The sequence below is a fragment of the Seriola lalandi genome, unplaced genomic scaffold (assembly GCF_002814215.2).
Source record: "Seriola lalandi dorsalis isolate HSWRI2012SDOR001 ecotype SW California unplaced genomic scaffold, Sedor1 jcf7180002054480, whole genome shotgun sequence".
Classification (NCBI taxonomy): domain Eukaryota; kingdom Metazoa; phylum Chordata; class Actinopteri; order Carangiformes; family Carangidae; genus Seriola; species Seriola lalandi.
This window is the reverse complement of record NW_019525033.1, coordinates 149,780-177,195: the sequence shown is the minus strand read 5'-3', so window position 1 is coordinate 177,195 and position 27,416 is coordinate 149,780. Positions and strand designations below refer to the sequence as shown.

General features: G+C 41.6%; 1 protein-coding gene across 6 annotated transcripts; it reads left to right on the top strand.

The window, feature by feature from the left end:
- Positions 1-2,827: 2,827 nt before the first annotated feature.
- On the top strand, positions 2,828-27,185 carry zmiz2 (zinc finger, MIZ-type containing 2). Of its 6 annotated transcripts, none has more exons than XM_087175653.1 (20): positions 2,828-3,242; positions 3,697-3,733; positions 9,645-9,746; positions 11,133-11,250; positions 11,791-11,993; positions 14,004-14,172; positions 16,227-16,445; positions 17,311-17,523; positions 17,939-18,031; positions 18,166-18,343; positions 18,432-18,573; positions 20,184-20,493; positions 20,621-20,726; positions 21,232-21,389; positions 21,480-21,547; positions 21,631-21,699; positions 21,782-22,023; positions 23,105-23,223; positions 24,021-24,236; positions 24,814-27,185. In XM_087175653.1, the coding sequence occupies exons 3-20, from the start codon at positions 9,697-9,699 to the stop codon at positions 24,919-24,921; spliced, it is 2,781 nt and encodes a 926-aa protein (XP_087031779.1). In that variant the 5' UTR covers positions 2,828-3,242; positions 3,697-3,733; positions 9,645-9,696; the 3' UTR covers positions 24,922-27,185. The 6 variants fall into 6 exon arrangements, with proteins under 6 accessions (XP_087031779.1, XP_087031778.1, XP_087031781.1 ...); XM_023412449.2 differs by lacking the exon at positions 3,697-3,733 and having other exon boundaries at positions 2,837-3,242; positions 20,184-20,262; positions 20,362-20,493; XM_023412451.2 differs by lacking the exon at positions 3,697-3,733 and having other exon boundaries at positions 2,839-3,242; positions 17,939-18,022; positions 20,184-20,262; positions 20,362-20,493.
- The last annotated feature ends 231 nt before the right edge of the window (positions 27,186-27,416 follow it).

Here is a 27,416-nt window from a genome sequence, read left to right as displayed (position 1 = left end):
CCCCCCCCCCCCTCCTCTCCTCTCCTCCTCCCTCCATCTCCCCCTTGTGTTTTTTCTTTTCTCCTGGAGGTCAGGTTGTTGCAGCAGTGATTCAGAGTGGGAGCGGGGTCAACACTTGAGCTGTGTGCACCCTCTCAGGTTGGGTGTAGAGCGGAGCAGTCGCTGCCTCCGTCCTGTGACATTGTGAAATGACTGCAGTACATTGGGACTGTGTGTGTGTGTGTGTGATTGTACTATGCGGCAGGTCGTGGGGGAGGAAGAAGCAAAGGCAGCAGCAGCAGCAGTGTGGAGTGTAGAGGTGGAGGAGGAGGAGGAGGAGGAGGAGGGGGGGGGTGATATGGATAGTGTAGAGAAAAATGAAGAAATGGGAAATCTCAGCACCTGTTTCCAGGGCAACAGAGGTCTGAAAAACAGAGGCTGGTTGGACTTTTTATTTTCCACGCTGCACTGCCCTCTGGCAAGATACTGCAGACACCTAATGACTCCCCAGCACTCACTGGCCCTGCTGCTGCAACACTGGCTTCAAGTGACACAGACTCCATACCTCTGTGAGTGTGTGTGTGTGTGTGTGTGTGTGTGTGTGTGTGCGTGTGTGTGTGATGCATTCAGGTGAATGCAAAGGTTTGGGGACTCCTGGTAAAATTTTATTTATTTTCTTCAACTGTTAATCCACTGTTACCTTTTATTTCAAGGACTTAAAAACAGGAATGTGGCTTGTGCAGAAGTTTGGACGCCCGGCTGAGCGAGTATCGATATAATACTTAACTCTAATACTTAATATACCAAGGCTCTAACAAACAACATAATCATTGGATTAAAGTTTATAGAAATCATAACTGCACGTTTTTAATACAAAAGAAAATAAGATCTAATAAAATAAATAAAATCCATGATAGAAACAGGATTTATAAACAGAACCAGAATGCTGATTTGCAGTTTCATGATATCAAATTTCACTAAAGAAGGAAGGAAATAATAAAAAGACAAAGACATTTGCATCAAACACGTGATGGATGAACTTCCCCGTGTCTTCAAACTCTGCAGCCTGAAAGAAAAACGTCTTCTTTCCTTCTTGGAGATTTCATAGATAATATCAGTCCAGTCATCTCGTGCAGGTGTTTCTGGATCAGGTATCTGACCTCAGGTCACAATTTCTGAAGGCAGGGCTCATATTTAAACTTTTTACAAAACTTTAAGAACTTCCTGCCTTCGTACTGGAAAACTGTGAGTCTTTTCATTTTTTTCATTGTAGTTGACATAAATTCCTCATTAGATTTCCCTCCTTTTTTCCCATTTTTTGTTCACGTACAATAATTACATAATTTTCTCCTCTATAAAGACATATATCACTTTATTTCCCTCAGCTAATCAATCAAACTAAAGTTGAATCTGCAAAAATCTTTATTATTCAAACCGTTCTGCATCTTCAGGTGCTGAGAAGTCCTTACAACCCTCTGATGTCGACACGTACTGAACCTTTACATCTGGTCCTTCAGGCACAAAGTCAGTGTAACATGCACACCATCGCACACTGTGACGCATCCCTCTGATTTCCAGTGACGCTCAGGTCAGGAGACTGTGAGGGCCGCTCCAAAAAGCTCCAGCTTGTGTTTCTAATTTTGATTTGATCTGTTTTTGGATGTTTGTCCCGTTGTAGAAGCCAAGAACACTCACAGCCCCCTGACTGGAACATCACTGATGCTTTAACTAGACCTGCACAATTAATTCAAATGTAATTGGAAAATCGCAATATGACCAAGTGTAAAATCCAAATCACAGGATCTGTAATAATCTTGTGATGAAGGTAAAATGTGTCATGACATTGTTGTACATTATTAGCACCATACGTGTTGTGGTGCTGCAGAGCCGCCCCGGTCTATAAATCATATTCTCCAGACGTAAAGGAACAAGTGTGTTTGGTACAAGAACCAACAGAAATCACATCATCATCATTTTCAACATTTTTCCAGTGAAAATAAAATGCAAAAATGACCATTCCAACTGAAATTGCAATATCTGCCAAAATAATCGCAGTATATATATATATATATATATATATATATATATATATATATTGCATATCATGGAGCCCTACTGTGCAGGAAGAATGGTTGGCAAGCGTGATATCTGCAAAAGAGGAGGATGAAGTAGGGTGTCCAAACTTTTGCACATGCAATAATTATTGTTTATTTTTCCCTATGTTTTAAGATCATGAAATAAATAATAAAAACGCATCAACATGTGAAGTAAGTCTTATTTATACATGTCTGTTTGCTGCAGGAGCTGCATTAATGTGCATTTACTCCAAAAATCAACAAAATATGTAATTTGCTCATGGGGTGCCCAAACTTTTGCACATGCAACAATTACTGTTTTTTACTTATGTTTTAAGATCATAAAATAAAAGAGTAATATTGCATTAACATGTGAAGAAAGGCTCGTTTTTAAACGTGTATTTACTTCAAAAATCAACTAAATATGTAAATTTGCTCGTGAGGTGCACAAACTCGTGCATGTGTAGGTGCTGCAGGTGCATGATTCTTCTGAGTGGAAATCACATACCATGTTGCACGATGCATGGATCACACACACACGTGATCATTCACAGGTGATGTCATTGTCGATCCCTCTCTCTCTCTGTCTCCCTGTCCCTCTCTTTCTTTCTCTAAAATGATCTGCTGCTCTGGTCTGCAGTCAGTCAGTCAGTCAGTCAGTCAGTCAGTCAGTCAGCAGCCTGCCTTTACAGGAGGAGGAGGAGAGGAGGAGGGACAGGGAGAAATGCCTTTCTCAGTGGGGGAGACATTAGCCCTGTGATCTCATGAATATATTACAGCGGGTCATTGTGCAATGAGGGAGGTGGAGTGAGGTGCCAGGTTATGTCCTGCCCAAGCACAGACTGCAACCAGCTCTCTTTAATTAACTCTAGCTTGTTAGTTAACCTCATAGTTACTAAATACGCATCGTTTTTTTGTTGTTTTTTTTTTTTTTTTTAATAAATACGCTTATAAATAGAAAGTGTTGAATAGTGTACTTACTCCCTGTTTGTCTGGGATGTGAAAACAGACAGAAAACAAGCTAGAAGACCATATTAATAGCGTATTAAATGCTCGATAACACGGTCAACAAGCAGCCTTGTCTTCTCGTTAGCACCGACTGCGACACTACTGGCCGGCTAATGTCGCTTAGCTAGCTAGCTAACTTAACTGTCTACAAGCGGCTTCACCGTCTGGCAGCGGGGGAAGGTAAGCTAACTGCCGACAGCTCTTCTTCTTCTTCTTCTTCTGCTTCTGCTTCTTCTTCTTCTGCTTCGTGTTTATTATTATTATTATTATTATTATCAAGCCACAGCGCTTAGCTCGTTAGTTAGCCGCTTTGCTAACAAGCTACTTTCAAGTTAATGTAGCGCAAAGCGAGCTAACGTTTGACACAAACTTGACGCTAGCTAAGTAGCATTCGGTTGCTAACGGTGCCAGCGGCGCAGCAGCAGCAGCGGCGGCGGCGGCGTGTTTAAGACCCTCCACAGCTCCGTCTCCAGTCCTCCTCTAAACCAGGCACATAGTGGAAACTTAACGCTGTCAGGCAGCGATACCAACACAGCACAGCCTCACTGAGACAGGACTCTTTTTTTTTTTTTTATCACAACTTCCTCAGTATTCTTTGGTTTTTATTTATTTTTTTTAAACCGTGAACCCGCAGCTTCAACGTATCTGCGTTTATTGAGCAGCTGAGGAAGGTAAGTGAAACAAAACATCTGCTATTCGCATTTTTAGTGACTCACACAGAGACACACACACACACACATATAGAGAAACGCTTTGTTCTGATCTGCTGCAAATGTGAGCGGCATGTTTTGTTTGTGTTGATGCAGCAGGAGGTGCGGGCAGGTACATACATCCGCCTGATCATCTAGCAAAAATAGATCGATAATCACATCAGTGGAAGGAATTCTGTTTCTGTTTTACATGCGCTCGTCTCTGCACACTACAGTTGTTCCACCATGCACGGCTTGTTGTTGTGTTGCAATGTGTTTTCTGAGGTGCTGGAGGTTGCCAGAGCCTGTTTTTCCCTCCTGGCCGTGACTTCCTGAACATATCATGGGTACAATAACATGTTGTCTTGGCTTGAAGCCAGAGCCTGAGTCAGAGTGGGTCAGTGTTTACATGGGGTCTGTGGATAATAATATAAATACTTAAACGGGCTGAAATCTGCAGAATGAAGTGAAGGGGTTTGTGTTGAAGCTGCCGCTGTTTGGAGCCTCCAGATGTTTGCAGTGGTTTTAGGCTTCAGGATTTGTTGTGTGCACCTTCACATTTAACCTGTAGCTCTAAACTCAGCAACAGTTATTCTCATTAGCAATTAATCCGCTGATTATTCTCTCAAATAGTCATTTAGTCTGTAATAAGTTTTTTCTGTCCGACCAATCGTCCAAATGCTAAATATGTTTAATTAAAAGCAAATCCTCACATTTGAGAAGCTGACACTACAGAATATTTGACATATTTTGATTGACAAATGGCTGAAACCCAAGTTAATGTCATCAGATATCTTGTTTTATACAGTTATGGATTTATTATGAAGCTGTAATGAATAAACGTTGGGTTTTCTGTTGTGATGACTGGCTGCTTTAAGTTCTTTTTTAAAAACAGATAAAGACAGTGAGATTTTTACAGTGTTATCGAGCTCATTCTACACCTGTGCACACCTGACTGAAACTCGTACATCGAAGTTGTAGATATTCTTAGTCACAAGCAAATCCTCACGTTTGAGAAGCTGAAACTACAAAGTTAATGTCGTCAAATATCTTGTTTTATGCAAATTATCGATTTTATTATGAAGCTGGAACGAATGAACGTTCTGTGTTTTTGCTTGAAAAATGGCCGAAGCCAACGTTACTGTCTTCAGATATCTTGTTTATCCAATTAATCAGAATCAGAATACTTTATTGATCCCTAGGGGGAAATTAGGTGACGATACAGTTGCTCCCTCAAGAACGGAAATGTAACAGCAAAGAATAGAGAACAAGAATCAGGATTATAAAGATATTAAGTTAAAATATAAACATAAAATGTAAAAATAAAAAAAGTCCTTATACTATGATATATAAATAGAAAAGTAGAAATATATATAAATATATATATATAGAAATATGGAGTGATAGTTAAAATATACAATATAAAAATGCACTTGGTGGAATAGAATTATTGAAATATTGCACGTTTGCACTTTTATATCAGGATTACAGGGTTAAATAAGTAAAGATAAATAAATAATGTAGTAATTATTGATTTACTATCGACTTGGCCTGAATAAACATTTGGTGATGTTGCTTGAGAAAAGGCTGAAGCTCAAGTTATTTCTTCAGATATCTTGTTTTGTTATTATTGATGGAATAAACGTTTGGTGTTTTGCCTGAATAGAAAAACTAAATGATCCAAAACATCTGTCCCATCAGTCCATATATCAGTTTAATTAAAGATACACAATCAGCAGTAAATGGTAGATAACAAAAATAATAATAAAAGCTCAGAGTAACCAGCTGCTTTAAGTTCTTTTTTTAAAACAGATAGAGACAGCGATATTTTTTACAGTGTTATCAGGCTCATTCACACCTGTGCACCTGTGCACCTCTGCACACCGCACTGAAACTCGTATGTTTACGTTTCTTTCCCTTTTTTTATACGAAGCTTTTTTTTCTTCTAGTCTTGTATCTGTGTGAGGGGAAGGAAAATTAGAAATTAAATTGTGTCTTTGAGCTTAAATACAACATTACACTTGATACACGCTTTGTAAAAGATATTCTATCCATTAAGCCTCAGGAAGCTGTAACGGCGGACACGCTGTCCTTTATGAGTGTGAGCCGGTCCCTCGTTCCTTCAGTAACAGCATCTCGTCTTTCATTGTTGGCCTCTCACGACGCTGCTGCTCCTCTCTGTATTAATCTCTCCGGTCGCATTGAGACTCTTCGTGTAAACGCAGGTGCGCTTGCAGGTCACCGGTTAAACTCGTATTGTAAGTTTATCAGGCGACGGCCTTGTTCTGTGCTGATTTGCTTATTCAGATTTGCAGATGGCGTTATGAATGTTTGCAGTCAGACACTTAACTAATCATTTCCATTAGTCGTGAATGTCGAGAGGTTTATTCTTCCTGCAGCAGGAAAACTGTTTTCCTCAGTTCTCTGTCAAATAAGCACATTTCAGAAACGTGTAGGCTGCCATATTAAATAGTAGATATTAGGTCTGTAGCTTATGTAACTAATTATTTGAATTATCGATTAATCTGCCACTTATTTTCTCTATTAATTGATTCATTATTTTGGTCGGTAAAATGTCAGAAGATTTTAAAAAAGCGGCAAATCAGTCGGTGAATGTTTTCGCATTTTTGCCTATAAATTCAACTGATCAAATAATCGACTCTGCAACTAACAGTTACTTGAATCATTGATTAGTCTGCTCATTGTTTTCTTGATTGATACATCGGCCAATAAAATGTCACAAATTACATGATGTTTAAAAACCAAGAGACATTTATTTAACGAGAAAAGCAACAAATTCTCGAGTTTCTGAGGCTTGATCCAGCGAATGGCTTTTTTTAATTAAACAATTACTAATTGATGATCAAAATAATTGCTGATTGAGTTTCAATTAATGGATTAGTCTTGGCTGTGTCTCATCAAAACACACCTGTAAAGCTTCCAGAGTGTCTGGCTTTAGCAATATGTTTTATTGTGCAAAAATGTCAAATATTGTTAAGAAAAAATTTAGCAGGCCCAAAATATCGCGATACACGATATTATCATGATTCGCTTTTTTTGATATCGTGAAAATGTGAATTAAAAAAAAAAACAAAGAAATCCCCAATTTCCACACAAACTAAAATTTCTTGTTTTGTTAGTTCAGAAATTCAAATTACAGAGAAAAATCCTCAAACTGGACGTGGAAGTAGCGAAGGTTTCTCATTTTGTCTGTGAGAAAAAACCTAAACCGATAATCAATTATCCAAATCGTTTTCTGATTAATTTCCTGTCAGATCATTTAATCATCTGATTGACTGATCAGCTGTGAATTAATGCCGCAGAAGATTAAAGTGACAGATCGTGAGTCGTGATAAGTGGCTGTCAAAACAAAAGAGTCAGTGAAGTCAGAACCTTGATTCATTGATGTGAGAGACTGTTACTTAATAAATTATGTAAAGGGGTGTTTGTTTTTTAATTGATTAAGTAGCGGAGGGACTGTTTAATCATCTTTACTGACAAGCTGCCGACCTCTTTCTCGTCAGGCGCCTCATACATACTTTAACACTGATCGCTGTTACTGTTGGATTACATTGATGACCAGTTTAAATTAATTTGATTGTAGCTTTTTGGCTCCAGATAAAATCAGCTGCTTGAAACTAATATATAGAGATTACAGTATGTTTGGATTACTGTTAATAAACGTGTTTAAAGTTTAAGATATAACTTTTTCTTTGTGTTTTATGATCAAATAAAAGTGTCCTATGACTTCTGCATTAAAGCATGAAGCATCTAGTTGTAATGTTAATTTAATGGTGCGTATAGGTGGAAATCCCTTGATACAATATTGAGTTTTAGTACGTGAATAAACACTCACCCTCTTTACTTGTTTTAAAACAGGGACGCACAATCTGATTTTTTATTTTTCCCGATACCGATCCCAGTATTTTGTACAATCTTGTACATTATCTATCTTTGCCTTTTTGGACTGTTGGTCGAACAAAACAAGACGTTGGAAAATGTCTCGTGTCACAGAATAAAATGTTTTAAGACATTTCATTGAAGTGACATATTTCCTGGCAGATTAATCGATAGGTCGTTAGTCTCATCTCCACTTATATCAACAGTTTGACTGCCACTTCTTCAAAGTGTAAAACAGTTGGTGCATATAATGTGCACAGTTGTTTCACGGTATTATTAAGAGGTGCAATGATTGGTCAATAAATTGATCAGATGATTGACAGAAAATTATTGTTGTTTTATGTTGCGTGTCAAACAAAAACATTTGATGGTTCCATGTTCTCAAATTTGCTCATTTTCTTTGTCTTATATTACAGTAAAGAAACTTTTGCAGATGAATCAATAATGAAAATATTTATTAGCTAAAGCTTTACTGCAAATATTGATCTTTTGACTTCAGCCACTTCATATAATATAAATCTTTTTTTTAAATTTTTTTTTAATTTTAAAGCATTTTTAAATACTATTTACAAAGTATTTTTTGAAATACTTAGAAATTTTGAATATTTCGAAGTATTTTGAAATAGTTAAAAAATGCAATATATTTTAATGTTTTTATTTGTTTTTTAAATATTTCAAAATTCAAAAAATTTTGAAGCATTTTTTTTAATACTGCAAATATTTGATTGAAATATTGCGATACTCGATATTATTGTATATCAACCCAAGCCAATATAAAACAGTACATAGAACATGCACAGTTTCACCAGAGTGCATTTCTCCTGTTGTCCTAATGGTTTACTGACCAGACCATTAATTAAGAATATAATTGGCAGATTAAATGATAATGAAAATAAACATCAGTTGCAGTTATAGAGGGAGATTAGAAAAACTAACATGTTTTCTGTGTCATGGCTTAAATGGTGAAAATGCGGTAGTGGCTGAAGGAGCGGAGGGTCAGTTGAGGGTTGAGTTGTGTGTTCGGACTGTCGGTGTGACGGCAGTCGCCGAGAGCTGAAGAGGGACGAGAAAGGAAAAGAGGAGGCAGGGTGGGAGTGATGAAGCTGAGGTCAAAGGAGGCGAAGAGACCGAGAGGGAACAGTGTGTCTCAATCATTCCTCTGCAGGTACAGACTGTGCTGCAACATCTGATAGAGACAGACATCTTACACCCCCCCCCTCCTCTTTGTGTGGTTGTGATGGAAGTTACAAGGTGCTGTTGGGAAGCTGACGCTGCCTTTTGATAGGAGGGAACACAGGTATTTGCAGTCATGTGATCTGAGCGACCCCCCCCCCCTCCTCCCCTAGTCCCCCTCCTTCTATACAAGATGTAGGGTGTCTGACCCAAATCTGCAAAAGTGCAAAAAAAGGAAACCAGAGAGAAGAAACGAGGGGGAGGGGATGTTGAAGCAAAGGCTCTGATGTTGGAGAATTAGCATGTCAGTTGAAAACCATCAGATAAAGAAAATCATTAGCGGGGAGGTGGGAGGAGAGCGGCGACGGAGCGGCGATCGGGGAACGTGGAGGAAAACATCTGGTGTGGAAGGAGGGAAAGTGGCAGATAAACAGGCGTTAAATGAATCAAATGGAAGAGCGAGGTGAACGAGTGTGTGTTGGGGGGGTGAGCGAGCGGCTGGTTGTACGTCGGTGTGCTGAGAGGAGAGTCTGCCTCTTCACATCTCTGTTCTCTTAAATTCCTTTTGAAATCAGCAAGCTAAATTTAGCTCCTAGCACCCCTCCCCCCCGCCCCCTCCTCTGAGAGGTATCAGAGCTACAGCAGTCAGTGATAGGCTAACATTTTGATGTGCACAGTCCACACACATGCACACAGATTAAAGTGAGTGGCTCTGAGTGGGAGGGCACTACGTCTTTGTGCACACAGTGTGGGCTACAGTGATGAGAAATTGTTGCTGTGCAGCAAATGAGCTTTGAGTAACGGTCTCTCCCTCTCTCAGGGCTGCCACTCGAGGACAGTGGGGGCTCTCTAATGATCCCCCCGTTCATCCGATGAACCCCCTCAACTCCATGAAACCCTCCCTGCCTCCCACTCCACAAAGGTACACACACACACACACACACACACACACACACACTGTGTCCTCGGGTGAACCATGTGACACCTCACCTGCCCTGCCCCAGCGGTGCGTTTGTTATGGTTTTGTTTTGGACCCCAGGGGCCTGGATCACGAAACAAGCTCAGCTCAGTCCAGCTCTCTCTCTCTCTCTCTCTCTCTCTCTCTCTGTCACATGGTTCCTCTGAGTCAGAACAAAGCGGGGGGGCTGCGTCGGTGTGAGACGTGTAATACGACCCGGGAAGTCCAGCTTGATCGACAGACGATGTGTTCAAAGGCTGAATGTTTTGTAATCCTTGACAGACGGGATTTAACAACATTGGTGCAGCTATTTTATCTTTTGTCTCTATGATCGGAAGGAAAACTGTAGAAATACGTCAGAAATGTGGACTTGCATGTGTTTGATTGACTGATGATGTCACACTGTGTTGCTGCAGGAGTTGAGCCTGGTTCTCGTAGGGCTTCTGAACGCAGCCTAATGTTGGTGCGACTGGTCACGAAGCCGGTCATTTACCTTTGGGTTGTCTTATCTCGCTATCTGCACATTCGCGTGACAGAGTCGTTAAGCTAAGCTCATTTTAAAACCAGCGTTTCCAGTAGGAAATATCCCGAGTGTCTAAACTAAAAACCGGGTTCCCCTCCGTGCAGACTGATGCGTAAATAAACAAAAGAAAAGGAGAGTCGATGAAAATCAATGAGTGAATTCCGTCAAACGGGATCAGTCGGAGTCAGATCCTCAATTAGAAACCCGTTCAGACAATCGACTGCTGAGTGTTCTCTGGAAGCGTCTTCATTAGTTTCACTCCGGCCTTTAATGGAGTGCAGACACACAGACTGTTGGCTGCTCCGCTTCCCTCCGGAAAACCATCAACGCAACACCCACAGACCGGCAGTTAAATCATGTGTATCTGAATTAATGTCGAGTTTTAAGCTTGTGATTCTTTTACAATAATGAACAGTGAGGTATTTAAAAAAAAAAAAAAAGAAAGAAAACCAGTCAGTCATGGTGGGGAAGATTTTGGCTTCAGTGACCCTGAATATAATGTGTTGTGACAGTAATGCTGCTGCGGTCGTTTCCTGTTGAGGAAATGGTTTTCGGAGGAGGAAGCAGAGGGTAACCGCAGCTGTCAGATTAATAAACCACGCTCAGGTTAATCGTTAGCTCACACAGGTAACTGATGAATTCATGAGCTTATTCTCAACACTGAATGAGCCCCGATGATAACCACGCTTTGTTTCTGATGAGTGAGTGATAAAACATGGCGAGGTGGTGATATTGAACGCCTCCTGATATCTGAATGAATGCTCTCTCTCTCTCTCCATAACCTTCCCAACCATCCCTGTAACGCAGCTTTTTGTATCCTCCTGCAGCAGCGACAGCCCCTTCCTAAATGACCCAGTCTCCTGGCAACCAGGCACCAATCAGCACGCAGGATCTCTCTCTGTAGTAACCACAGTGTGGGGCGTGACCAATCCCACACACAGCCAGGTAACACATGACTCAGTTATCCTTTCCTCCTCCTGTTTCCTGTGCTGCAGCCACACAAAACCAGAAACAGCAGAGGCAGAGAAAAGCTTACTGCACTTACTGTATAGTATATTATATAGTATTAAATCAAGGCCTATAAATTTAATTTTTATTTAAAATTTTTATTATTATTGTTATTATATATATATTTATTTATTTTTAGTTTTAGTTTAGAAATCATTTATAAGCTGTTATAACACATTAGATAAAAAGGGAAACAGTGACCTGCTTCTTGCCAAATAGTGAGCCTGCATCAATGTATGAAAACTGTGCTATAACTTAATATTATAAACTTGATTTATAAAGTGTTAACAACCAAATTATAAACCATCTTTAAATCCTTTTATAAGATCGTCTTATTGTCAAAGTGGAACCAAAATATTGAGTGTAGTTTCAGTGTGACTCTTAAGACTCCCACCACCTTCTCTCTGATTCACTTTAGTCTTGATATGACTGTGATAACATCCCCCGACTCCACCCCCTTGTTTTCCGTGTCTGTAGGTGTTCGGTGCACCCATGGGTCCAGGTGAGAGCTCTGGCAGTCACATGATGCCCGGCGGCAGCCCCGGTATGGGTCCCGGTATGGGCTCCCAGTTCATGGGCCAGCAGTCGTACGGAGACGCCATGTCTAAAGGCTACGGCCATCCAGTCATGTACGGGCGCCCCAGCGCTGCCTACAACCCCCCCTCAGCCTACGGCGGAAGGTACGTGATGGTTTTCTGCTGACTGAATATTACTGCACGTAAATATAACTCGTCATGTTTAAAAGATGCAGGAGACGACGTAGGCTACACGAGCCGTTTGTTTGATTGGTTGAGACGAGCCTCTAACGACCACAACTGAAACGACCAGAGAGCAGCGAAAACAAAAGGAAAAGTCAACAGAACAGACTAAACAAGCTCCGTTTTTACTGTTTATTTACCAGCACAACAGAGAGACGGGTTAATGATGTTGCAATGATTTAAAGGGAGATTCCACTATTTGGCAACCTGTATCATTTCCCGTAAATGTGACCACGCTAACTTCTCACTTGCCACCTCCATCGTAGAGGTTCAGGGAAACGAACATCAACTGACCATCGAGCAGCCGGCCTGTGGTTACACAACTTCCTAACTCAAAATAACAGGCGCCTCCTGAACGTAACACTGACCACATTAGCCAAGAACACACTAAGTTTAAATAAGACAACTTTGAAATTACCTGCAGCAGCATTTCCAACCTCCGACCAGAGACCAGACCGATATCACCCCTCCATCAAACTCCCAACTATTGGAGCGTCAGGACGATTGTTTTAGCTCTGTATCAGAAACGATCTCCGTCCAGACTAACACGCCTGAAATATAATATAATATAAAATAACATACACAACCAATCACGTACACTGAGCATGTGCGAGCCGCTGTAAACAGGAAGCAGATTGTCGACTCTGCAGCTGCAAGGTCAGAAACACTGTCATTCATTCTCATGTTGTATTCACCACTGGTAGTCCAGGCTGATGAGAGCCAATCAGGGGAGACCGTGGGTGTGACCTCATCGTTTTCAAATGTCTCAGTTTCTGTCCATCCAGATACAACACAAGTTTTCAAAATAAAACACAACCCCAGAGTTTTCAAAATAAAACACAACCCCAGAGTTTTCAAAATAAAACACAACCCCAGAGTTTTTAAAATAAAACGAGTCCAGCAGTGTTTCCAAATATCTGGAAACGTAGCAAAAGTGATGCGTTTTTAAACGTAAAAGATGTAGCAGTGTGGAAGTAGCTTGTGAATTTCAAGCTGTAAACTCGTTACTGAATAAATAAATAACATCACTGTCGCACGTTGTCCAACAGTGCCCCTGAACTGAACCGTTTACACTTTGTTTTGTATCCTGTTCAAATTGCACACAAACATTCTTGCTCTTTGTCACTTAAAATAAACTCTGAACGTTTTATTGTAGTGGTAGTTTTCTTTCAGTCATCACACATAAAGCAGTAAATATAAATAATACTGACTGCAAAACAGTCAACGGTTTATGTATTAAGTAGTGACGGAACAGGCTCAGGCCTTTCCTACATTCTTATCAATTTAAGCTATCCACAAAAAACCCTCATAAATAGCTTTGTAGATCATTTCTTTTCCAAAATCTATTTACACATTTTAAAGTTTATATTAGTTATTATTGTTCCATAATTTAACCACAACAATAGAAATGCATCTGCTTTTTAGCTTTTTGTGTCTCAGCTCATGTTTGCTCTCCTGTATATAAAAGAACTTTGGGACACGGTCTGGGAGTTTTATTGTGAAAATATACAAGTGAGAGAAGTGTTTCCTTTTTGGCAAAATACAGCTGAACTGTTAAATAAAGATGATAAAATGTAACTGAAGAGACAACACTGTCAGAGCAGATGAAAGGAGCACAAACATAAATAACACTGATGTTTTGAGTTTGCTGTTCTTTTAAAACAACAGAGTTTTTGAATTATTGCTCATTTAAAAACATAAAACATGAAATAAAAACATGAAATGACTTTGATAATTCAGCAGCCTCGTGTGTTTTTATGTGCTGTACTCATGCGTGCTGTCGCTGTGGGATTCTGCATCGACATATGTCAGCGTGGCCGCTCTCACCCACGGCTCTGACTCATGCTCGTGACGAAACGCCTCGTGTTCGCACGCTCGGTTCACCAAGTTCACTGCCCACTCATCTCCCCCGTCTTCCCCCTCTCCCTGCAGTTACTCTGGTAACAGTGGAGGTGCCGCTCTGGGCGTCCGTCCTCCCTCAGACTTCACTCAGGCCGCCGCCGCCGCCGTTGCCGCCGCCGCTGCCACAGCAACTGCCACCGCCACGGCAACTGTTGCAGCAATACAGGAGAAACAGAACCAGGAGCTGAGCTATGGACAGGTAAACAAACATGTGTGAGTGACAGGAGGGGAAACACTCTGGTTTCAGTGAGGACTGGGAAAGCTGCACAACCATAACTCCAATGTACTCGCAATTTATAAATAAACTAAATACAGATTTGAATTTTGTGAACTCCGTCCCTAATTTAAATTTAAACACTTAAAATATTTTTTTATTTCAGTTTATTTCATCCTGCATTTTTCTACCTGTGACTGGACTCAAGTTCATTGCCTGATTGGAAACACTTGTTCCTGCACTTGTTCTCTTATTCTGAAGGAGGCATTTTAGCGATCTATAAGTGGAAATAAATGATTGCTCTGGAGTTTAGAGTGTGCAGGTTTCCCAGGATCTGCAGTGGTGTCGTTTCACCAGGTCACACTCTTTTTATTTGACTTTTTTTGGGCTATAAAAATAGATCCAGTGCAGATCCAGCCTGTTCCTGTCGGTTATTTAGTTATTTAAAACACATTATGGCACTTTTTTATTAGTTTGTTTACACTCTTTACACCAGTACTCCTGAGCAGGAAGTCTTCAGCTTTCACTGGTAGATAATCAGTTTTTTAGTCAAATGTTAGTCTTGAATGTGAAAAATTAAACAGATAAACGACATAAATAAACGGTTAAGACTCTGATCTCCCATCTTATTGAAGACGTCTCCTACGTTCATGTTTTAGAAATGATTGATCACAACATCTTATGAAGTGAGTTTGCATTGGTTAGCGTGGTTCACATCAGATCATCTACATTTATTATATTGGCTGAGGTAAGAATTAAAAATGAATCAGAAAACGGAAGAAGCAAATTACAACCTCTCACTTCTGTTTTTGTAATTAAACGAAATAATTAAACATGGCTATTATTATTCATTTAAAGTGGCTATTATGGTCATTATATAAAAAAAGCAATAAATTAACAAAACAAATTATTATTAATATATTATCAATATATAAAACATATATAGCCTGACCCATGATGAGATGAAGTCTCATTCAGCACTGAAAAATTTCAGTTCAGTTCATTTTATTTTGATCCTTATTAATATTTATATAGTAAATGCACATTAGAAATAAAACATGATATTGGCTGAAAAGCTGAAGGCTGAGGCGTCAAGTTATTAAACCTTAACGTTACGACAACTCTCACTACAGGCCGATGTGTAGTCAGAAAATAGGAACAAAGATTAATCACTAATAATATTGAAAAATATAAATAAAAACTGAACAATAAGTAAGTTTAGGAGTTCCAGCGTGTTATGAGATGGAGACCAAAAGAAATGGAAGAAAAAAGTAAATAAAAAAGACTTTCACTGTTTACACTGATCATATCTCAGTTTTATATTTATTAATCACCATATTTTTAAACATTTTTTTCTAAATTTAATTTAATTTTCTTCTCTATGTTTGTCCTGACCCTTGATTTTTAGATGCATGTTTTTCCCATAAGTATCACACTTAAATGTGTCTGGTAGTTACATTCAGCTGATTTTTTAGTTCTACTTTTTACCAAAGATTTCCTGTTGAGTCAAAGTTCAGGGGTCGTCTTTAAAACCGGGTCTCTGGGGGTTTTGTGGACTGCGTCCCTGGTCTGGAGCTGTGGTGTTCGGTGGCTGTGAATCGGGTGTGAAGTCTGCTGACACACACTCATGACACGTGTTTCTTATTAGCTGCAGAGACGTCACACAGTTTGACACCGCTCTCTCGTGCCAGACTGTTTACTCTATGGACTTGTTATTTACATAATGGGAGTCGGTGCAGAAGCTCGGCAAACAGCGGCGTCGTCTCTGTTGGTTCTTATTAAAGAGCTCAAATGAGAAGTAGTTACAGGCTGAACGGCAGATTTGTCTGCAGCCTCGTTGGTGTAAACCAGCTCTTAACTAGATGTAAACCTCTTTCTCTTACACTCTCTGTTAGTGTTTCTACATCCCTGTGCTCACTGTTTGCTCTTTGCCCCCCCCACCACCACCACCACTGTACTCTCTGAACTGTCTGTGCTGCGTCAAATACCAAGTGAGCTTTGTTTTCACCCCCGCTGTCGTACTTCCCTTTCCCTCCCAGATGGGTGGAGCATCCTCTTACAGCACCCAGTTCCTGTCTCACTCGGGCCCCCGCGGCCCTCCAGGGATGAACCCTGGTGGGATGGTCCCTTCCAGGCCCGGACCGCCGCCCTCCTCGGGGGGCTTGTATCCCTCTCACCCTGCACAGACGCAGAAGATGGCCCAGCACGGGGGCTATCCCGGTGGACAGCAGGGCCTCAAACGGCCTTTCCACTCCGAGGTCAGTGAGGAGGGTTTACGCTCCGCTCGTCTGCACACTTTACATGTGCTGTGTTTTTATGAAACGAAATATATACATCCAGTTTCTAGTTCATTAGATACACTCAGGTGAAGGTTATCCAATAAATCCTAATCAATACATGTTCGTCGTTTAGTCGACCGTCACTGATATTAGTGGGGTGATCAAAACATTAGAAACACCTGTAAGTGTAACACAATACACTTCAACATCAGCAACGTTATAACCTTCATAGTTTTAGCTGCATGTGACTAATAAACTGGCAACTGTGTGTGTATTATTAATTATTTATAAAATTACAAATGCAAGTGACAGTTATGAGTAAAGCTAAAACATTTGTCGATTAATCGATTAGTCAGTCAACAGAAAATCAATCAGTAACTATTTTGATAATTCATTCATTGTTTATGTCACATTTTAAGGAAAAATGCTGAATATTTGTTGAGAGGATTTGTTCTTGTTTCTTGTTATTAATTGAATATGTTTAACTATTAGATTGTTTTTTTCAACATTGAGAAAATAATCTGCATAAGTATTGATAATGAATTATGACATTATCACCTTTTCACTTCCTCTTAATCTCTCTTTGTTCTTTCTCCTGTGAATTTCTGCTGATGACACACGATGATGCGTTTCCTGTTATTAAGTTTAGTGTGACAACACTCTGCCTGACGACAAACTGTTGATAGTTTGTTTACGTTAAATCTCTGATATCACGTCTTGGGGCGGTTGAATTAAATTTAAGGGTCATGTGATCGTAACTTCAGTCGTAACGGAGAAAACAAATAACAAAACACAGTAATAATATATAGAAATAATAACTTTTGTTGTCTTGTGTCGCTCCCAGGGTTTTCCAGTGCAGCAGTACGGCTCCGGTGGGATGTCAGGGTACCCGACCCAGCCCCTGCAGTACCCCCCTGGTCCGCAGCAGAGATGCCCCCCCTCACCCTCTTACCCCTCCAGCCGGATGCCTCTCATGGGACAGTACCCTTCTGGATCACACAACCCAGCGCAGTTCCCCCCTGGAGCTGTCCAGCCCAATCCTCCACAGTATTATAAAGTAATCACTTCCTCCACCTTACAAATTAAGAGCCTGACCGATAATTCACTGACACTGAAAAAATACAGATAAATGGCCCAATAAGTGTAAGGGTCCGTTAACTCTGGATATTAAAGAAATATAAGTAAGTAAAGATTTATTTATAGAGTACTTTTCAGAACAAAAGTTACAGAGTCCTTCACAATAAAAGCAGTTTGCACAAAAAATTTATAACAAACGCAGGAGCGACAAAATAGAAGCTTTTTTCCCTTTTTATTTGATGATATTTGATAATAAAAAAGAAAAAGAATTTCTACTGAATGTTTTTGAAGACGTATGAGACACAGATCTAATTCCTACACTAGTGCTAAACTCTTCTGGCTCCAGATAAACGGATCATTAGCTGAGTGTCATGTTTCCTGTCTGTGTTCTCCAGACAGAGCCTTTCAATGGTCAGGGCAGCCTGCCATCGGGAGGAGCAGGAGGATACAATGCCTTCACACAGGCCGCAGTCAGCGGGGTAAGTCAGGTCTGCACTCGCCCCAGTCTCACTTTTAAAGGAGTTCAGTTTAATAAGAACACAGAAATATGTGATGATAATAAGAGAGCTTTTATTATGAAACATTTACGTTCTTAACACTCGTCCTCATCCTCGTATCTCAGCCAGGTCGGGGCGGAGTGATGCCCGGGTACCCCAGCTCTCCGATGGGAGGGAATCCCACCCCTCCGATGACGCCGGGCACCTCCATACCTCCCTACCTGTCCCCGGGCCAGGACACAAAACCGCCCTACTTTCCACCAGACACCAAACCCAACATCAACACCCAGCAGGCCTCCACAGGTGAGACTCCGCCCTGCAGCGAGCGCAGTATAAACAAATAAATGTTACAAACACGCAAAGAAGACGACGCCTCTGTTTTCCTGTGAAGGTAACCCCAGTGACGACCTGCGGCTGACCTTCCCGGTGCGAGACGGTGTCGTGTTGGAGCCGTTCAGACTGGAGCACAACCTGGCCGTCAGTAACCACGCCTTCCAGCTCAGAGACTCCGTCTATAAAACACTCATGCTGAGGTAGGAAGACACACACTGAGCTGGTGTGTGTCTCTGAACCATTATATTTGTATTGTTGAGTTTCTATGTCAGACATTTAAAGCTCCTCCAGTGTAAAGGTCTGTGTCCATGTGTAGTGTGATTATAGATCAGCTCTAGCTTCTATATTAATACTGTGAAAGTATCAAAGCCTCAGTCCACAGAGAAATGCACACAGCCTGTATTCAGAAACTGAGCCTTAAAACCAGCCGTCAGGACTTCTGGAACTTTGTGATGTCACAACAAAGCAGTCACCAAGCCCCGCCCACCTGGACCCACCATCTAAACCTTGCAGGATTTGGTTTCTCTGAGTGTTTTTACCTGAAATCTGGATCACTCAGAAAACAGTCAGCCAATCAGAAGAGAGGCTCAGGGCCTCCTCTTTTCCTCTCTACATAAATATTACAAAAAATGGCAATGGCAACAAAACACACAAAGAATAAATAAATAAATGCAACTAACCACCAAGAGTATGTATATCTTCATTTTATTATTGCTGTTTCAAAACTAAAAAGGTGATGTTTCACAGGCGTTGGAAAAAAAAATCACATGTATTCACATAAAACAGCTTCAAAATCTATGTGATTATGTCTCCAGCTCAACAACAATAATAATAATGCTAATGTAAAGTTGCTCTTTAAAGCATTGGCCTTGAACAGGAAGTCCATAAATGAACCTGACACCTGTGCAAGGTCCTTGTGTTGTCCTTTTATTTCCTTTTTATTTTACTTTTTCTTGAACACAGTAATTGTGTCTTTGGTGTCCAGATAATATTTAAGATTTCCCATCTTTCTCTTCTCACACATTCATTCAGACACAAAGGAAGTCACCAATACTTTAATAACAGGACATTCCCATGAACAATGACGTAGTTGTGTCCCTCTGTCCTTACACCTAATGAACCGGTACAGGATGTCTGGGTTGAACTTATGTAACCTTCGTTGAGCAATAAGTTCTTAGGAGCCACTTGTTCTGTAAAAACATTTCCACTCCCTCATTTCTTCTGCAGCATCATCTCTGAACTTTCACTGTCTTTTTTTCTTTTTCTTTTTTCTTGTAGCTGCAGAGAAAACAGCTTCACTTCCTGGAGGAGACTCTTCTCTGTCTGTCTCCCTCTTCATTTCATTTCTTTTTTTTTTTTTTGTGGCATATATATGGCATTGTATATGTATTTTTACATTTTGTTCCCTTGATCCTTCCCCCCTCACTTCCTCCCTCCAAATTCCCCCAAACAGCAAACAAATCACGCCGCCTCGAAAGTCGCACACACGAATATGGAGTTTCCAAAGAGAAAGGAGGATATGATAAAAAAAAAAGAACATTGGTTGAAGCCCTGAACTTTTATTCTCTGAGAGTAACATGAAGGATAAATAGTAAAATATTTGGTTATTGGAATAAAACTGGAGTTTGTAGCGAGGTGACTTTTAGCTGTGACCTTCTGTAGCGTGGTGTGAACTCAGAGCTGTGGACCTCCTCTCGGTTTCTCTTCCTGAGAAATTTAAAACACCAGAAGAGGAAAAACAAATGAGGAATGTTTGATAACCCCACCCAGTCTCCCCCCCCTGACGGCTGTGTTGCGTCTCCCCCTGCAGGCCTGATCTGGAGCTGCAGTTCAAGTGTTACCACCACGAGGACAGACAGATGAACACTAACTGGCCCGCCTCTGTGCAAGTAAGTCGTGTCTGTGTGAGTCTTTGTGATGCTTCCTTTTTACCTGGATCTTCTTCTACCTCTCATTTAACTCTGACTCTTTTCTTCTTCTACTATCAGGTGAGTGTCAACGCGACTCCTCTGTCCATCGAAAGAGGCGACAACAAAACCTCCCACAAGCCCCTGTACCTGAAGCAAGTGTGTCAGCCGGGACGTAACACAGTCCAGATCACAGTAACAGCCTGCTGTTGTGTACGTAGCCTCGACATGACACCTCCCTGTCTCAGTGGGTGGTGTACAGTTACAACAATTAATGTAGGTTTCACATTAAACCGATCAAATGCCATTTTAAACACACTTCTCTGTCTCTACCTCCCAGTCCCACCTGTTTGTGTTACAGCTGGTCCACCGGCCGTCTGTCCGGTCCGTCCTGCAGGGGCTGATGAAAAAGAGGCTGCTGCCGGCCGAGCACTGCATCACTAAGAGTGAGTTCAAAATCCAGCACGTTTTATACTGAAAGCCCCTCAATAGCTGCTGCTTCCTAGTTTAGATTACAGTAGATATGTTTAGATTACATTACAAGTGAGGTGTTCTGTAGAAGTCGCGTTCACAAGGTCAAAATCATGTTTTGTGAGATCGCCGTGACCTTGACCTTTGACCTTTAGGCACCAAAATCTAATCAGTTCGTCCTTAAGTCCAGGTGAACTAACCTTTTTCCCAAATTTGAAGAACTTCCCTCAATGTGGTCATCACGGCTCTGAACTTTGACCCCCAAATTCTAATTAGTTCATCGTTAAGCGCTTCTGAATGTTTGTGCCAAATTTGAAGACGTTTCTTCAAGGCATTTTATAGATATCGTGTCCAGAGAATGAGACAGACAGACGAACAAACTGAAAACAATATGGCTCCGGCCTCAGCTAGAACCTTTACAACATCGCCCGGTCGTGTTTGTAGATCGCTGAAGTGACTGTGTTTCCTTCTGTGTTGCAGTAAAGAGAAATTTCAGCAGCGGCACCATCCCTGGGACCCCCGGTCTGAACGGCGAGGACGGCGTGGAGCAGACGGCGATCAAAGTTTCCCTCAAATGCCCGATCACGTTCAGACGGATCCAGCTGCCGGCCAGAGGTCACGACTGCAGACACATACAGGTGAGGTCACACACACACACACACACACACACACGGTGCTCACCTCAACGCACACATCAGTGGTCTCATGAGGACGTCTCTGTTCTGTAGTGCTTCGACCTGGAGTCCTATCTGCAACTTAACTGTGAGAGAGGGACGTGGAGATGTCCGGTCTGCAAGTACGTCCTTATTCCACCTCATAAAATCACATCCACGTCTCTGAGTGAAGTTTTAACCAGCTGTTTGTTCTGCTCCTTCACAGTAAAACAGCTTTGCTCGAGGGGCTGGAGGTCGACCAGTACATGCTGGGTATTCTTGTCTACATCCAGAAGTAAGTGTTCGCTTGTGACTGAGACTCTCAGGAGGTTTGTATCTTTCTTTTACGTGACAGTTTCCCTCTCCTCCGTCCTCAGCTCCGACTACGAGGAGATCACCATCGACCCGGTGTGCGGCTGGAGGCCGGTGCCCGTCAAACCGGACCTGCACATAAAGGAGGAGCCCGACGGTCCGGTCCTGAAACGCTGCCGCACGGTCAGCCCGAGTCACATGGTCCTGCCGAACGTCATGGAGATGATCGCTGCTCTGGGGCCGGCGTCATCTCCCTACCAGAGTCTGACCTCAGGAGGCAGGAACACCCCCGACTACAACAGGCCAGGTAGATTCAGAGGAGGGGGTGGACGAGTTAGTGGTGTCTTTATATGACTTCATTAGACTGACTGACTGAGTGATCATAGGTTCTGTTAGCGAGGTGTTTACAGCTGCAGCTCCTTGTCTCTATATTTGGCCTGGGTATAAACCTGGTTCAGGTCTGGACCGTGTTTCCCTGCTGCTCGGAAACTGCAGGGAAGCAGAGAAGCGCTTCCAATACACTGAGCCTCGCCTCCATTACAGCAAATAAACTACTTTGTTTCCATGTATGATTATTACTAAAGGAGGCAGAGGAATATCTAAACATAAGAGCAGAGAGAGGGAGGGAGAGAGAGAAGTCATCGGTAACGAGGCTTCGTACTAACAACTATGACCAACTCTAGATATCAAACAGAGGGAGTTAGACAGAAAGACCCGCCTCTAATTAAAGTCTGTGACGTTCTGGAGTTGAAGTAAATAAAGACTAAACTATTGTGGATCCCAGACAGAGGCTGTGCTCTGAGTGAGAGATAGTTTGTTTCTGGCACCAGTGGTTCACCTGGCGGAGCATGTGACATTTGGGCTTATTCGTTTGCTCATGACATCAGGCGAGATTCGTTCATGAAAATGTCACACAATTTCACACCACATGGATTTAATTTAAGTCCTGTTGTCAGACATTAGCAGACAAACACACAACAGATTTAGCAGAGTTGTCTCAGGGGACAAGAAATTAGATGATACAGCACGTCATTAGAGATGTAGTGTGACTAAAGTACAGAGGGAATTCTTCGAGATGAAGAGAGACGTCTTGCTAAAGCAAAACAATCCATGGCTGAGATATTGTGCATTGTTATGTTTATTTAGAAAGGTTCAGGTCGAGTCATTATAATTCCTAAATCAAACAAACAGGGAAGTTTCTCTCTTCTGTAGTTTGTTAGTGTATAAGAGAAAATTTTAAAAGCCCTAAAAACAAACCAGAACATTCAATAAATGGTTCATAACATATAATGTGATTGTAAGCAGTTTCTTTCCCAGGATGCACTGGTGACTGTGACGCAACACAAAGTAAAAGTGTTGTCTTTTCTGACTCGTCGTGCTTCCTGCAGGGAGCCAGGGATTCTCCAGCCAAACAGGATTCACAGACTTCCCCAACACTCCCGGCACCCCGACACTAGGAGAGTACGCCTCTGGACCCCCGCCCCCGCTCCCCTATCAGTCTGACCAGGTGAGACACATTTAACACGGACCCCTCGAATACTCGAGTCGTGTGGACGGGAGGAGGAAACGCAGCAAGAGACGAGCTTTAAAACGAAAGCGTTGTCGTGTGGACGCAGCTGCAGTCGAGAGAGGACTAACAGGGAAATAAAAGTTAATTTGCTGATAGTTTCAGTAATGAAAGAGATAAATAACCGTAAAACACTCAGCAGGTGGTTCAGAGTTAATACAAAGAACAACAGGAGGATGTTTCAAAGGCCTCCGATCGTTTTTATTTTCCTGATCTTCACAGTTCTTCAGATGCTGTGGATTTAACATCATCACAGCTCAGCAGGTGCTTTAAGTTCCCAGAGAGAAGAAGTGAATACAGCCGCTGCAGCAAACCTACTGTGAGTGCATGTTGCTGACAATGTGCTGCCGTACGAGCTGCGTGTTACGTAACCATGACTGTCGTTTCCGTCTGGTTGCTGAGTCGAGAGTTCGAGAGCCTTTAACTGAACCTGAAGTCGACAGCACTGACTGAGGAGACGTTGGCTCAGGTCTGAGCCACCAAACCACATTCCACCTGTCGCACGCAGCTGCTCGGCTGTCTGCTGACGGTTTGTAGAGGAAGAACAAAGTGTTCCTCCTCCTCTGCTGTCAAACACTCCTGCTGTTCAGCCTCTCAAGGAAAGGCCACAGGGCTTCATGTGAAGTGTGATTTCCTGTGAACGTACTGAGAAAATACTGGAGAAATCTGCCTTTAAAATAAAGATTCATGTGTTGCTTCTATATCTTTCTTCTTCTCCTGTCCTCCGTCACCGTCAGGCGCCTCATTCTGGACGAATCGAACACCCCGGGAACGTCCTGCAGCAGCAGCAGCACGGTTCAGGCGTTCACGGTAACCAGAGTCTCGGTGACGCCGGCAGTCCACTCCCGCAGCGCAACAGCAATACCCAGACCTCCCGGCTGCAGGGCGATGGCTCCTTTGGGCTGGGAGGCCCGGGAGCGCCTGGAGGAGAGGGAGCGGATCATGCACTAGATGTGAGTGAGAACCTGTGGATCTGAGGATCCACGTTTATCAAACTGCAAGTGACAGATTCAATTAAAAATCCTTCACTTTCTCTCCTCCCCACACTCAAGAATAACAGCTAATTATCAATCAATATCATTTGCTTTCTGACTGATGATCGGTGCCTCTCACGTCAAAAATTCTCTCGTGTTTTTATTCGTCCTTGCCGGCGACAGTCAGAGCCGCCATATTGTTTTCCGTCCATCCGTCTGTCTCATTCTCGAGGACACAATATCTCAGTAACACCATGACGGAACTTCTTCAGATTTGGCGCAAACGTTCATTAGGACTCAAGCATGAACTGATTAGATGTTGATGGTCAAAGGTCACAGTGACCTCACAAAACGCAACTAATACTAAAAGCAGTGCCGGCGATGTGAACAATGTTCTGACACACCTTTTAAATATCTGTCTCTCATTTCTTTTATGCAAAGATTGTCTTTGTTTTAAGGGTAATTCTTTAAAGTTTTTACAACAGAGAGCAACTAAAAAAGTTTGGTTAAATTCATTCCTCTTTTCTCTTTGTTCCGTCTCTGCCGTGTTATTAAGCTTCTTCCTGAGCTGACCAACCCGGACGAGCTGCTGTCCTACCTGGGCCCCCCCGACCTTCCCAACAACAGCAGCGACGACCTGCTGTCTCTGTTCGAGAACAACTGACGACCTTCAGACTCTCACGCCGTCATCTTCCAGCCCAGCCTCCGCTCCTCTGTTCGCTGTAGCCCGGCCCTGCACCGTCTCTGTTGGCACACACTACTTGTGTGTGTGTGTGTGTGTGTGTGTGTGTGTGTGTGTGTGTGTGTGTGTGTGTGTGTGCATTAATGCGCAAGAGTGTGTATGATTGTGTTTTTGTGTGTCAAGTCCATTCAGTGCAGCGTAGAGGAAAAAGGAAGGAACACTCTCCACATGTGAAGACTGTCTGTCATGAGGATGATGAAGAGTAGAACAGTACACACAGACCAGCATTTTAAACTATAGCACAAACCACAGGCTGAAGGATCTGTATTTATAGGTTTTAGTAGCTGAAGTTGGAGCATCATCACAGCAGCACAACGCAATGTCGAGGGAAAAAAAGCAAAACCTTTTTCAAAAGTAGAAACAAACGTCTCAATCAGGTGGGATGTCAGAGGAAAAACTCATTGGATTTTCTTGTCCTTATTTTTGTATATGTTGTTTGGTGGAGTCTGGGTTGGTTCATTGTCTTCAAGTTTACTTGAAAAGTCCTTTCACAAACGTCTTCTGTGCTTTACTTTCACCGACCTGATGTAACTCCCCAGTTTGGGAGAGACTGCGTTAAAGGGTAAGGCTCGTGATATTCTGTCAACGAAGTGCAAGAAAAGACCAAAGTCAACAAGGTGTTAGTTTGTCAGCACTCTGACGCCGACTGGTTCCCACTGCAGATGTAAATCTTTCAAAACAGCTCACATATAAAAGATTTTGTTTTTTATCAAACAAACTGGAGGAAGTAGTGCATTTCTTAGGGACTATTTTCAGTGGAGGACTAATCCACATTTGACGGTGTAGTGAGTGTTTGTGCTAGCAGGACGGTGTGTGTGTGTGGGACATGGAGTTAAAATACACTACAGTGTGTGTGTTCACTGTAGTGGAGGAACTAGGACTACGTGATCGGTAAATTGGAATTAATGCTTCTAGTCACCGATCACCTTAATACTGATCATCAATGGTTAATACTGAGAAGCACTGTGTGCTGTGTAGTGTAGCCCCGCCTCCCACTGATCGCCAAAACAAAACAACAAGTTGTCCGTGTGGAACTTTTACATGTTTTTACACGGCAAAAAAACAACAGTGTGACTCGCTGGTGTTTTTAAAAGTTTTGGAAACAGTGAGAGGAATGAGATGATTCAGGCTCTGATACACACAGAGATTCTTTATTGGTTTTGGTCTTTTTATGGTATTTATTAGAATATCAACAGACTTATCCTTTAATACATAATAATCATGTAGGATAATGGCAGTTAAAAGAGGTCACATTTTTGTTTCTCTAGTCCAGTGACGGACTAAAAAAAAAAAAAAAAACGACCTCAGAGTAAACAAGGACAGATAAAGCCCAGCCCATGAGGGGCCAGGCCCAGATGTACTATAGACATTTTTAACACATGAAGTTGGGAGATCGCTGAGGTTCATTGTATCTCCGACATCCTTCAGCACTGTGACATATATGAAAGCTCCCACCTTTCCCTCTGTTGATTTCACCCTCTTTTGGGGAGGGGGTTTCAGACATACTGTAAATGCTGTGTGTCATGGCATTTTCTGCCATTCGAAAGCTATTTGTATGTTTTTAAATTGTTTGACATGTATAACCCATCACGATGCGGGTTTATGTACTGTATAATCAGCTGTTTTCATTAGAGAACGTGTGTGTATCAAATGAATTGTTAATCATGGTCATTTTAATGTTATTAGTTGGATAATGGATCATCGTTGGCACTGTATACATACTGTATGTTAGAAAATTATAAACAACTGTAAAACTTTGAGGTCGTACATACATACGTGACGCACGTATGACAGAAATCGAACAGTCAGCTGACACTGAGAAATGCAGTTAAAGATGCCGAGTTTGAAATTATTCTTAATACGACTTTTTAAAGCTGACAGTTTTTTCTATGAATGATTTTCCGACTGTACCCTTTGTGGGCGACAAGGCAACAACAAGTGATGTTATTTGCCAATTTGAGCAAACACAATAATGTTATATTTGGAAATTATGGACTATTTAACTGCAAATTTCTAGGAAAAAAAAAAGTTTTTTAATATTTAAACTATTCCACATATTTTGTAACACATTGTAATTGCCATTATTTTCTATTTATTTTTTAATCATAATCATCATTGTACCTACAGTTACGTTGTCCCTTTCCTGAAAGCCGGAATCAGAATTAAAATCACTTTATTTGACCAAAGGAGTTTGTTTTGGAGGCTCTGCTGTCAGGTCATATTGGTAACTGCTAGATGTGCACCGTGACACAACATCACATCGTTCACATAGCTTTAGGCACTTATTGAAGCTGTGACAAAACAACAACAGACATTATTTATGGCACATTATTTGTCGTGTTAACACAAAACAAGCGATTTGTAATGAATGTTCTTTGCTCCAGAAGAGACTGTAACTTGTGAAGAAGAAGAATCTA

Bases quoted from the DNA above. Each gene is read 5' to 3' on its own strand.
- zmiz2 (XM_087175653.1), top strand. From the start codon at position 9,697: ATGAACCCCCTCAACTCCATGAAACCCTCCCTGCCTCCCACTCCACAA. The intron at 20,494-20,620 runs GTACGTAGCCTC...TCTACCTCCCAG, and splicing joins CAGTAACAGCCTGCTGTTGT to TCCCACCTGTTTGTGTTACA. The intron at 20,727-21,231 runs GTGAGTTCAAAA...TCTGTGTTGCAG, and splicing joins CGAGCACTGCATCACTAAGA to TAAAGAGAAATTTCAGCAGC.